General features: G+C 27.2%; 2 protein-coding genes across 6 annotated transcripts in view; both read right to left on the bottom strand.

Moving 5' to 3' along the window:
* Window positions 1-2,612, bottom strand: part of LOC124428686 (WD repeat-containing protein 35) — a 4,442-nt gene extending 1,830 nt beyond the window's left edge. Inside the window, exons 1-2 of one of the 2 annotated variants that reach the window (XM_046973033.1) lie at window positions 2,084-2,612; window positions 1-1,862 (exon numbers count right to left, since the gene is read on the bottom strand). The exon at window positions 1-1,862 is cut by the window's left edge and continues 1,830 nt beyond it. In XM_046973033.1, coding sequence (XP_046828989.1) covers window positions 1-1,806 — 1,806 coding nt within the window. In that variant the 5' untranslated portion in view covers window positions 1,807-1,862; window positions 2,084-2,612. Of the gene's footprint in view, window positions 1,863-1,988 lie in introns of both variants that reach the window. The other variant, XM_046973032.1, reaches the window with a different exon arrangement.
* Window positions 2,613-2,887: 275 nt separating this feature from the next.
* LOC124428723 (zinc transporter 2-like) lies at window positions 2,888-11,824 on the bottom strand. 4 transcript variants are annotated; one of them, XM_046973114.1, is made up of 8 exons: window positions 11,704-11,824; window positions 6,290-6,471; window positions 5,604-5,720; window positions 5,298-5,446; window positions 4,938-5,089; window positions 4,516-4,735; window positions 3,994-4,234; window positions 2,888-3,673 (listed from the first exon to the last, which is right to left on the bottom strand). In XM_046973114.1, the coding sequence occupies exons 2-8, from the start codon at window positions 6,453-6,455 to the stop codon at window positions 3,528-3,530; spliced, it is 1,191 nt and encodes a 396-aa protein (XP_046829070.1). In that variant the 5' UTR covers window positions 6,456-6,471; window positions 11,704-11,824; the 3' UTR covers window positions 2,888-3,527. The 4 variants fall into 4 exon arrangements, with proteins under 4 accessions (XP_046829070.1, XP_046829068.1, XP_046829066.1 ...); XM_046973112.1 differs by having other exon boundaries at window positions 11,674-11,819; XM_046973110.1 differs by lacking the exon at window positions 11,704-11,824 and adding an exon at window positions 11,223-11,483.
* Window positions 11,825-12,900: the final 1,076 nt, after the last annotated feature.

Raw genomic sequence — 12,900 nt, forward strand, 5'->3', positions numbered from 1 at the left:
TTGAGCCCAAGACATTCCCCATACATCTTTTCTTTCAAATTTATTTACATCATCCCCTGTTTTCGTATTCAAAGAATCAGTAACTTTTTGTGTATCTAAATCCAACATCGTAAGTACCCCGGATGTATCCATAATAGAAACGCGAGTTGAATCACAATTTATAGCCATTTTGTAAAGTCTACAAGATGTATTGTATCGATTCATAAGAGTAACTTGAGGTAGAGAGTAACGTTGTATCATTCCCGATTCTCTTCCAACAAGGAACAGTTTCTCAGTTGCACAAATGCAAGAAATTGGATCCATCGTAGGTTTTGTACTCGTAGGCGATTCAAAAGATCTATCCCTATCCAAATCCTGTATAACCTCTGTTACTCCAGTTGGAGTATCATCCACGTGATATACTTTTTCCTTTCGTAATTTACCAGAAAGCAATGCCGAATTACGAGGTGTACGAAAAGTCCAAAGTATAAAATTATTTTTCGATGCTGCAATAACAATATTACTAGTGATAGTCAAATATAATGGTTCCATATCTAAAAATTTAGTATCTATTGGTGTGGCTATAGTATTGCAAACTAGTAATGCAAATTGTTCAGATCCTTGCGTTGGATCATTCTTAACTGCTAAAACACAATGCTCTCCGCAGGAGGCTATAGATATTAAAGTACGTACAAATTTAGTGCAGCAAGTATTATTACTGGTATTCCAGAACGTGATGCATATACCATCCTTACTTATTTTTTCATTTGTAAATACAACAGTATTACTGAAGTAAGTCCATTTATAATCTGGACGTATATTTGCAAAATATATGTGAGAATCGACGGACAAAGCTACTCTCAATGATCCTCCCTCCCATGCGCATGCTGTTATTTCTCTACCAGGTATTTTTAAAGTTCTCATGTGTTCTCCAAATTGACTATAAAATTGAATGGCATTTACGTCCTTTGTCTCTCCGTTAGTTAAAAATGGCATCATACCAGTCACAGCTAATATAGAACCGTGACTATTCCAACAACACCATGCAGCTGTCATACCAGTTTCTACGACAACCGGATTATCATCATTGGTATCTTTTATTAATAATATTTTGCCGCTTTGATAACAAATAGCTAATGTTGGACAGTCTACGGCAACATATCCATTTCTTCCATTATACCATTGCAATGTAACTATTACTTGCATTTGTCCAGGGATTTGCTGTATTGTATTTAGCTTAGTTAAAAATATCCCTTGATTGTCGTACAAATGAAGTTCCCCATTCTTTAAGCCAAATAAAAGTAATTTTCCATCGGGTGACCATTGCACACTGCATAATGAAACATTCTTCAATTCCTTTCCCCATATTCTATTGCCATCGACAGAACCAACAATTACAGCACCGTCTTCGTATACTATACATATCTTTTGACCATCCTGACTCCATGCCATACTTTTTACAACAGATTTGTTACGATTATTTATCATTTCCTCGTACCAAGAACCTTTATACATCATCCAAACAATAATAACACCATTTTGATCGCTCGACGTAAGCTTTTGATGTTCTTCGTTCCAAGTAACTACTTGTACATGACCATTGTGACCTTCCAAAGTTTGATTCATACTAAGATTACTAGCTGCAGTCAAATTACGAGATTTTCCATTCACATTATTATTATTTCCCATAACAGATTCAACTCGTAATACCTTCAAAAGACCATCCTCACCACCTACAGCGATATAACCTTCTTTTTGATTCCATGCTATACAATTCAAACGAAAATTATTCGGTATTGCTATTTTTTTACTTAGATAAACAAACATTTTGTATTTTCAACTGATTCAAGTTTAGAAATCCTAGTCAAAGCTATTAACAATGTCTGAAATAAAAAAAAATATATATATATATATATATATGCTTTTAAAAGTGTCTCCTTCATTTTCTCAAGCCATCAAAACTAAAACATATAAAGAACTAAGAATACAATACGAAAATTGTAATTTACATTTAACTTTTAATAACCATGTTGTAACCAGTGATCTCGCAGATTATTATTTATAATAATAATAATAATAATAATAATAATAATTTGATAATAACCACACAAAATGTCAGATCCACTGCATTGTAAAATATTGCCTATAATTTTAATTTCATATCTGCGACGCCAGATGGCGCAGTTAAAATTGATATTCTGTATCAGTGGTTCTCAATCTCTTATGTTCTACATTTGTTTCCTTGGAAATATATATTTATGTTTACTATATCTTACTATCGAATAATATCAAAAACAACAAAAATGAGAACACGTGGGAATCGTGAAATGTCATTTTCAGATATATACACAGTATTGAAATAGAACTGCAATAATGTATATAATTATAAAATACAATTATCCTATACCATTAAATGATTGACAATTCTTGTATATTTGTATATTTGTCAATGTTATTTCTGAAATGAGCCTAATGAAATAAAGTGAATCTAATTCAGAATAGGTTCGTCCGTAAAAGTTGCATAGAGAACCCATTCAATTTTCGTATGTACGTATGTATGTATGTATGCATGCATGTATATATAATTTTTTACAATTCTTATGTGTAATAATATAATATAATAAAAAATTTGATAATCGAAAAGGTATTTACTCTATCATATATATATATATATATATATATACACACATACATACATATATATATATATATATATAAATTGTTTTCTTAGAAGCATAGTACATTATATATGTAATTTTGTACAATTCTTATTTAACAATATAATACAATATAATATAATATAATATGACTTAATGTATGAAAGAAATATAATATAATTTAAATGTGATAAATTTTTACAATGATTAAATTTAAATTGTAAATTATTAATGACCGATTAAAAATCATCTTATAGAAAAAGATTTTACTTTTATTTTTATTAATACACAATTCGCAAGGTATAAGAGCACCATAGTTTATGCACCTTCGTATTATTTTATACTGTTATTAACTAGCAAAGTTAAGTTTTAAATTATATTGCAAGATATCGCTATCGATATTCCTTAAGATTGCATTCTTTTTTCTTTTTGACTTCACGACGTACGAATAACGAATAATAATAGAGAATATCGAACATAAAAAAAAAAAAAAAAGAAAAGAATAATAAGAATATGAACAAAGCGAAGATGTTTATCGTTTGTGAAACTATTTTAAATTAATTTTTCTTTTTTAGGTCACATTATATCTTCGGCTCGTTTACCGAGAATTATAATTTATTATAATTTATCTATTCATGTGAAAAAAAGAATTATTGTACAATTATCTATCGTTAAAGAATCTCAAGACTTAGCCTCGAATCAAAGTTAGATTTCATATGTCTCTTGCTTTAATATTCTGTTGGAAAAAAAAAAAAATATATATATATATATATTTATATAAAAGAAAGGAAACAGAAAAAAAGGAGAGAAGACAAAAAAGGAGAGTTCATAGATGTCGAAGCTCGTCATACAAAACGATAAAACGGCATTAACTATAACAACGACGTTAATTCATTGAGACAAAGCTTTGCACTGTTCACAGTTTTCCATTCGCTCATTGAATTCTTCTATTTGTAATGTCATCTCAAAGAAATTGTAACTTTCGTGAATGTTTCTCGTGGCCATACGTAAAATATTTTGTGGGCTGGTACCAGGTTCTGCAATAATGAAAAATATATAGAGAAAGAGATAGAGAATAAAAAAAAATAAAGTTGAACGAACGATTTCTAAAACGAAATGACAATTTGCAAATGATTAAATAAATAAAAAAACCATCGGCGAGATTGAATTGAATTTTTATCATTTTTCCTTTCCTTGCCTTTTGTTTGTTTGTTTTTTCTTCTTCTTCCTCATACGATAAAAAAAAAAAAAAAAAAATAAGAGAAAGAAAAAGAAAAAAAAGGGAAGAAAAAAAAATAATATCGTCTTAAGAAATTGTCTTCTTATCTGAAGAATGAAAACGTATACGTAAACTTACTGATCGCTAAATGCGCTGACAAAGCGGTTTTGTCGAGTGAAAGAGCCCAAATCCTCAAATTATGTACTTTCACAACGCCTTCTATCCGCATGAAAGTATTCTCAACTTGAGAATAATCAAATCCTTTGGGCATTCCTTCCATTAGCACGTTCATAACGTCTTTTATGATTGCCACTGTCGTGAGCATGACTAATATCGAAAATAGGAACGTACAGATTGGATCAACTATGGTCCATGTTGGCTAAAAGAAAAAAAAAAAAAAAAAAAAAAAAAAGAAGAAAAAAGAAAGAAAAAACAAAATAAAAAGAAAGAAAAAAGAAAAGAAAAGAAAAAAAGAAAAGTAATCATAAGTACATGGCGTCCCTTAAAATATTTCAATCTAAATAATAATAATAATAATAATAATAATAATAATAATAATAATAATAATAATACAATGAATGGCTTGAGAAATTTTTGGAAAGTATGATATATAAAAAAAGAAACAAGAGGAATAAAAGGAAAAAAAAAAAGAATACTCACTTTAAAATAAATAACTAATGCGGCGATAAAAACGCCTATACTTTGAATAAAATCGCCTATGACATGTATAAATGCAGCACGAACATTAATATTATTCCTATCGTGATCATCCTTATGAGATATCTCTTCGTCCGTTAACTTTTTCGCTTTATGATCATCGTGCTCGTGATGACTATGTCCACCATGACTATGACCATGTTGATGTAAACTTAAGCCCATTCTATAACATATTTATATGTATATATATACATATATATATATATATATATATATATATATATATATATATATATATATCGTGTTTATAATTATTAAATTATATATAGTCTTGAACAAACATAATATAGATAACAATGTCCAAATATAATAAACTATTACATTTTAATAATAATAATAATAATTATCGTTTTAATATCACTAACACTAGATTTACCGCAACACCAACCGCAGAGGTAATTAACATCACCGTGACGTCTAACTCGAAATCCTTGTTAATTATTCTCTCTACGGCTAAATAGAATAAAATCCCAGTGACAACCCATATCAATAGGACCGACGTTAATGCACCGATCACCTAAAAAAGTCATCGTACAACGGGTAAACAAAATCCGAATTAAAAAAAAGATATATTACAAAAGCTATATATGTATATCGATAGTTTGATGCAATGCTTTTAGACATACTGTATATATATCAATTGGAATGATATATAACAAAACGTTATGACAAAACATACTTGTTTTTCTTTAGAAAGTAAAAGTCTGTCTATACCTGATACTTACTTCCGCACGATACCAACCGAATGGCATTTTCCTTGTTGCAGGCCTTCCTGCGACCCAGATTGAGAATAGAGAAATCATGAATGATGCGAAATCGGTTAGCAAGTGTGCTGCGTCTGTAGCTATGGCCAAACTGTTTGAGAGAACACCACCTATGTAATTACAATATTTAATTATATATAACATTGATATATTAAATATATTTATTGATATATAATATAAATATTTCCATTAATGTATTAATAGAAAGAGAGAGAGAGAGAGAGAGAGAGAGAGAGAAAATGAGAACAAAAATGGATTATAATTTACCAATTATTTCAGCTATCATGAACATAACGCATAGTCCGCTAGCAAGTAAAAGCTTTTTCCTAGCTTTCTTATCTACTTCTCCATTTCTTTCTCGATGACAATGATCCTCTGGTAGAACTAGAATTATTTCATACATATCATTAAATGATTCATAATTTTAAAATGAATATTTTTGATTGACCAACAAATAATCTCGACATTTCTTTATATATGAAAATACCAATTTATGTTTAATCATAAAATATCCGAAAGTATTTTGTAATGTAAATAAAATACTTTAGGAAGAACGTTTTAGGATAATACGATAATTGAACGGATGAAATTTATTTTTATCTAGATATATTTCTAAATACATCTGAATATGTATGAAAAAAAAAAAAAGAAAAAAAAATATGCAAAAAATAATACATAACGTTATTTATATTGTATATTATAAGATGTCAAACATTTCCTTTTATTTATTTATTTTTCTTTTTTTTTTTTTTTCAATACAAAATACTATTCTTCAATAATAATAATAATAAAATAAAATTACTAGTGTTCAAATAAAAAATGAAACAAATAAATAAAATAAATCATTAAAAATTTCGACAAGATTTAATATAATCAAAGGAAAATAATAATTTCAAAGATTATTTCAAATATTAATCTTTTAAATAAAATTCAATGTATCAAACGAATCTTACTTGATGAATTTTGTTGATAATCCATCGTTAAATTTTCATCGATTCCTTTGACAACGGTACAACAACCCGATAATTTTCCATGAACGCAAAATATCACTTTCTTCGACAACATATCCTCTTCGGATTCATTATTATTAGGTGGTATGCTTGTTCCATAACCATACATAGCTTTATCTTTAAACCTGAAAGATTTGTAAGCGTTTTTATGTAATTACATGATTACAAATTGATCATATACAATGTATAAGTATCTACGTACATACGTAAATATAAGATTGGCGATTATGAAATGAAAATGGTCATCGGACAATTAATAAACATGTTATTGTCACGCGTTATTCTTAAAAATCGTAAAAATTACATAAAAGTAATTTTTTTTTTTAATATAACAATTGTAAAAATTACAAAAATTACATAATATTCCATGAGAATAAATATGCACGCTTATTATATCGTATCTTTGATCGTCAATTTATAAGAGAAACAAAAAAGAGAGAGAGAGAGAGAAAGAGAAAGAGAGAGAGAGAAAGATGAGAAAAAAATAATTTTTAAATAATTCAAATTCAAAAAAATTTGTCAAAATATTTAAAAACGAAAAAAAAAATTATATATATATATATATATGTATATGTGTTTGTTATGTTTTTATTGATTATCGACTCGTATGTAAATATCAAAAATTAAAAGAGATAGCTAATTAAAAAAGACAGATGTATCATATCAGATAATGTAACAAAAATTGAAATGTTTCTTATCGAAAATGAGTAAACGTTAAAATTATCAGAAACAATTAAGTAAACATAAAAATATGTTTGCTCGAACTTAATGAATCTTCGTAGTTGTGAAATAAAGCAAATAATGTCATTTTATAAATCCGATAAAACTAGAAATATTAAATATAATTTATATATATATATATATATATATATATATATATATATATATATATATATATATATATATATGTATATATATATAAATTCGCGTGTGTGTGTGTATTATTATAGAAATATTTTTATACTTTTATAAATGAAAACTCGTAAGATATTCTTATTTGGATAACATACGTAAAAAAATCAACTCCGATAAGTATAACATTTCAATCATTGCTGATAAGATCGTAAGAAATAGATCTTTATTACAAAGTTTAGTTAGTATTGTACAAAATCAATTACATATAACGAAATTTCATTATCGAACCAATATTTATTTAATACTATTCCAATATAATTTCTAATATGTTATGTAAATTCGTCAATCATTGTGACAATCATTGATCAAATTTTTTTCGTAAAATTCTACATTTAGCCTCCTCCCGTTGTTTATCAATGTTAATAAGGAAAACGATATAGATAAAAAAAAAAAAGAAAAAGAGAGGGAAAGAGAGAGAGAAAAAAAGAAAAAAACTACTATTTATTTCACGTAAATGAGAATTAGTAATAATCAATTTTACGTGAATAATGGACAACCTTATCATCGGATAATAAGATCTACGTTATGTCATTCATTATATATATATATATATACAATACGTATATATGTTAACAATGACACATAGCTTTTCATTTAATCTTTCAAATTAATTCGATAAAAAATTATTCTGTATTTTCGAAAATTCCAACCTTCTTTTATATATCTATGCAATTGTCGATGACATTGGTAATGATTATATAAAAAAAAGAAGAAAAAAAAAAAAAAAGAAACAAATCATTATAAACCTACGAAAACGTGCTGAGAGAACGTCATTTTTTTTTCTTCGTCATTTCCTTTTCCTATTTTTTTTTTTTCTTTTTCTTATTCATAGATTTATTACGCCTGTCAAGAGGATAAATAACGACGAATTACGTGTGAAAAAAATCGTGATAACATAAATCAAAAATTGTAACATAGCACAATGTAATTTACGTTAAATCGTCCATGATACACATATGTTTATTAAGAAAATTAAAATTTTTAAGCATGCTATTGATTTAAGTATCCAATGATAAGGATTAATGAAAACTATTGCTTATACTTGTTACAAAAAGACAAAAAAAAAAAAAAAAGAAATTATAAATATTGATTCTAATCATTTTCTAAAATTATAATTAAAAATATATTGATTTGATAAATAGAAGAGCCATTATGAAACTCGATCGAAATCGTCGGAGTTGGACATCCCCTTTTTTCATTGCTGTAATTTTCTTTTCTTTCTTTTTTCTTTTCTGTTGGGTTTTTTTTTTTCTTTTTTTTTTTTGATTTTTCTCTATTTCATTCGTAGATTTAAAATGACAAAAGAAGAAGGCCAAGCTCGTCGTTGCGTATCGCTTGTTTAACAGTGCGCATCGTTCAGCTTCCTCCTTACAAATGTTGATACGACACATTGAAACGATCTTTTATCTTTGTCCTTTTCCGGCATTCGGAAAAGCATTAAAACTTTTAATAACGATAATCAAAAAAAAAAAAAAAAGAATGAATAAAAAAGAAAGAAGAAAAAAACAGGAAAACCTCTGAAAAAAGGGGAGGAAAAAAAAAAAGGAAATGATATATTAATTTGATAGTGTACTCAAATAAAACTAGAAGGTAATACTAGTTTATAAAGAATTTATATAGTTTTTAATAATAAGAAGGATAATTAAATGTTTAAAGATATTATAGAGATAACATCCGTCGATTTTTCTATCGTATTATCAATGATAAGAGATTAAGTCCGAACGTAGAGTGTAAATATCTCTAAACAAGAAAATGTTACAATACTTTTGCACAACCAATCAAATCAAATAAATAGAATTTATCCTCGTTTATTTCCTATCTATTATTGCATGTATTTATTTTATAGACCAATCATACACACACACACACACACATTCGCATATCTAATCTCGTAATACAAATATACATAATGGGAGAATTTATATGTTGTATTGTATATGTAATAATATATATATATATTTCTCGTATGTTTTAAATAGATTTCACGCCAAACATACAAAAAAAAAAAAAAAAAAAAAAAAAAGAAAAGAAAAATAAGTAATTAATAAAATTAACGATCAATCGACGTGACTTAAAATCATTTGAAAGATTATACATTGGATTTCTGATAAGAAAAGTCATTTAAAACCGAAATACATACCAAATTACAAATCGACTAATAATCGATCAATGATCCAATATAGATCAGTTTACAATCTGTGGTTGCGATTCAGGTATGAAGAAAAAGAAGAATATGGTATCTCATGTTGGAAAGTGTTTCAAGGTCGACTTTCCATAATTTCGAAGCGACTAAAGGTATATGACCGAATCGTCGTCGATTTCGATTACCGTTATATTATACTCTACAGGAGCTAACCGTATAATACGATTATCGTTTACACATACACAAACACACACACACGCATGTATCTTTAATGTAACACACGCATGTAAACTTTACACGTGTATCTTTGAAAATATTTTAATAGTACGAAAAATCATCGTGCGATTTTTATATGGCCATACACGTAAAATCCTATTTTACCGACCGATCACTTCTAATATCTAAGAAAAAACAAAAAACAAAAAAAAAAAAAGAAAAAAAAGAAAAGAAAAAAAAAAGAAAAAGAAAGAGCATGTTAAAAGATAAAAAAGATGACACACAACGAATTTATTTTTAATCCTTTCGTTGAACAAATAACACATATACACACGTATGTATATTTACATAAGTGAATACGTACATATATATCATTTATTTATTCGTTCAATGAATATAAAGAAAAAAATAGATATATAAAAGATCGACAAATGGTACCCGGTCGATGAAACAAATATTAAATGTTTCATATATATATATATATATATATATATATATATATATATATATATATTGTTTTTTTTGTTCTTTTTTTTTTCTTGAATTGTTCAAGACATTATAACGTCGTGTACTCTCTGATAAGACTTATGTGATGCGTTCAACAAAGTAGAAAGACGATTAAATATATGAACAACGTATTAAAATAAACGATAAAAGTAACGACCTTATGCGATATGAGATTTGAATAAAGAATAAAAAGAAAAGAAGTAATTAAAAGAAAGAAAGAGAAAGACAGAGAAAGAGAGAGAGAGAGAGAGAGAGAAAAAAAGAGAAAGAAAAAATAGTAGTATAGTACTAGCAGTAGTAGTAGTAGTAGCAGTAGTAGTAGTAGTGTAGTAATAGTAATAATAATGAAAACAAAAAAAAAAAAAAAGGAAAAAAAAAAAGAAAGAAAAGACAAGTCACGAAAAAATCTTTTAAATTGTAAATATGAAAAGAACGAAGCTTCATCTCTTTCTAAATCCTTTCTAAATACATGTCATTTATGATTAATTCAAAAAGTCAAAGTTTAAAATATCCATATATACATATATATGAATAACTAAGTAATTAAAGTAACTAAGTAAGCAAGTAAATAAAAGATCGATAAGAATATAATAAACTTACAGTTTGATCTTCTCGTTGTCCATAACAGCGGTAGAAAGTAAGAGATGAAATTAAGAGATGATAAACGAAAGAAAAGGAGGAGGATGAGAACGGCGACGAGGACGACGAGGACGATGACGACAAAATTATTAAATATTAGAAGAAGACGATATTATATCGAAGGATCGATCGATCGATCGTTCTCGATCGATTTTCGACGACGATACACGCGCACCTTTCCCTTACGAGAGAGGAAAATTTTTTATTTTATTATAGAATTAAGAGAAGAAGAGGATTAAAAAGAAAAGAAAAAGAAACGAAAGGAAAAGAAATGAAATGAAGAAGAGAAAGGAGCGAAATAATTTTAGAAAGTTAAAATAGAAAGAAAAAGCAAAGAGAAGGAAAGTGGAAAAAGAAGTGAAAGAAGAAGAAGTAGAAGAGGAAGAAGAAGAAAAGGAGGAAGAAGAAGAAGAAGAAGAAGAAGAGGAGGAAGAAGATGAAGATGAAGAAGAATACCCGGACACCGACTTTGTCCTCTTCGGATCGTTGACGAGACAAGAATATACTGTAGCCTTGTCACTTCTCAAATAAACAACAAATGCTTGCCACCGCATAGCTTCTCTTTTGGTTTGCTCGAACGTGCATCCAGCTTGGCCAGTTTGTTTTAACAGATAGCTTAACTCTGAATCCTCTTTCTCCTCCTCTGTCTCCTCCTCCTCTTCCTACTTTCCCTCCCCATAACCTATACACCTATCTCTTCCATTCTTTCTTTTTATCTATCTATCTCACTTTTGCTTTTTGCTTCTATAATATATATATATATATATATATATATATATATATATATATATATATGTATATATATATATATATACTCTCTCTCTCTCTCTCTCTCTTATTTTTTGTTGTATCTATCGATCTCCCACTTCTCGATCCATTATTATTATCTCTCTTTCTTTCTCTTTACCTCTCTCTATCTCTCTGTTGCACTAAGTACCTTTTTCTTCTTTCCACTATATTTTAGTTACAGTGTCACATTAAAAAATAGATATAAAATAAAGAAATATTCATTATCGTACACAGTTGAACGAAAGTGCTGTAAAGAAACTGACTAGACAGAGAAAGAAAGAAAGAGAGAGATAGAGAGAGAGAGAGAGAGAGAGAGAATCAAAGACGAAGATCGGTTAAAATCGGCTGTGATCGGTTAAAATCGGTTAAGATCGGTTCTTCTCGAAAGTCGAATGTCGAATCTCCATATTCGATTATCGACTATCGATAAATCATCGAGCTTCAACGAAATTCAAATCCTTTCTTTTTCTTTTTACTTTCCTTTTTTTTCTTTTTCATTTATTATTTTCTTTAATATATTTTCAATATTATTATATGTTTAAAATGAAATATATCCTTTTAGCATTATGATATATTCTCTATCTCTAAATATTATTAATTTTTTATTAATTAATAATATTTGTTAATTCTACGTAATATCGCAATGAATAAAACTTTATATATATACACATATGTGCGCGTATAATAGAATAGAAATAGAACATATGTATATATATATATATATATATTGTATTCTCTTGACGCTTCACTTGTATTCTATTCTGATAAAATAATATTTCGATAAGGATTAAAAAAAAGAGAATGATTCAACAATTAACTAATATATACATAAATATTTATCAATAGGTTTTCCCCAAAATTCTTTACGTATCTACTTAAAAAGTTTACTATGTTTATTTATAACAAAAATAATTCCCAAGAATATTACACCATTTTCATTTCAATGTTTAAATCGTTAAAATTATTTTAATGCTTTATTATTATTATTATTATTATTATTATTATTATTATTATACACGTGTTAGTCCAATAAATTTATATCTGTCCTTGATTAAAATATTGTAGTAATATCTGATTAGAATATTTGTTAAAATCGATAAAATATCACTTAAGCGTTTTCTCTCTATTATTTTCATAGAATTTCAATGCGATCTAATTGAATAATAAAAATCGTAAAGATCTACGCACATGTATATGTTAAATTGAATATATTATTGACACGATAAATATTAGAAATATCATTAGATTATTTATTTAAAATCGAATAAATATCACTTACGCGACGGCATTCTCTTTAATTATCACAGGATTCTCCATGGTCGTTTTTCGATTTTTAAATATTTTT

The sequence above is a fragment of the Vespa crabro genome, chromosome 13 (genome assembly GCF_910589235.1).
Source record: "Vespa crabro chromosome 13, iyVesCrab1.2, whole genome shotgun sequence".
Classification (NCBI taxonomy): Eukaryota; Metazoa; Arthropoda; class Insecta; order Hymenoptera; family Vespidae; genus Vespa; species Vespa crabro.

Excerpts from the sequence above, each read along its gene's own strand:
- LOC124428723 (XM_046973110.1), bottom strand. The coding sequence starts at position 11,320 with ATGCGGTGGCAAGCATTTGTTGTTTATTTGAGAAGTGACAAGGCTACA. Across the intron at positions 4,736-4,937 it reads GGTGTTGCGGTAAATCTAGT|AATGGGCTTAAGTTTACATC; the intron begins GTTAGTGATATT and ends AATATGTTATAG. Across the intron at positions 3,674-3,993 it reads GTCAGCGCATTTAGCGATCA|AACCTGGTACCAGCCCACAA; the intron begins GTAAGTTTACGT and ends TCATTATTGCAG.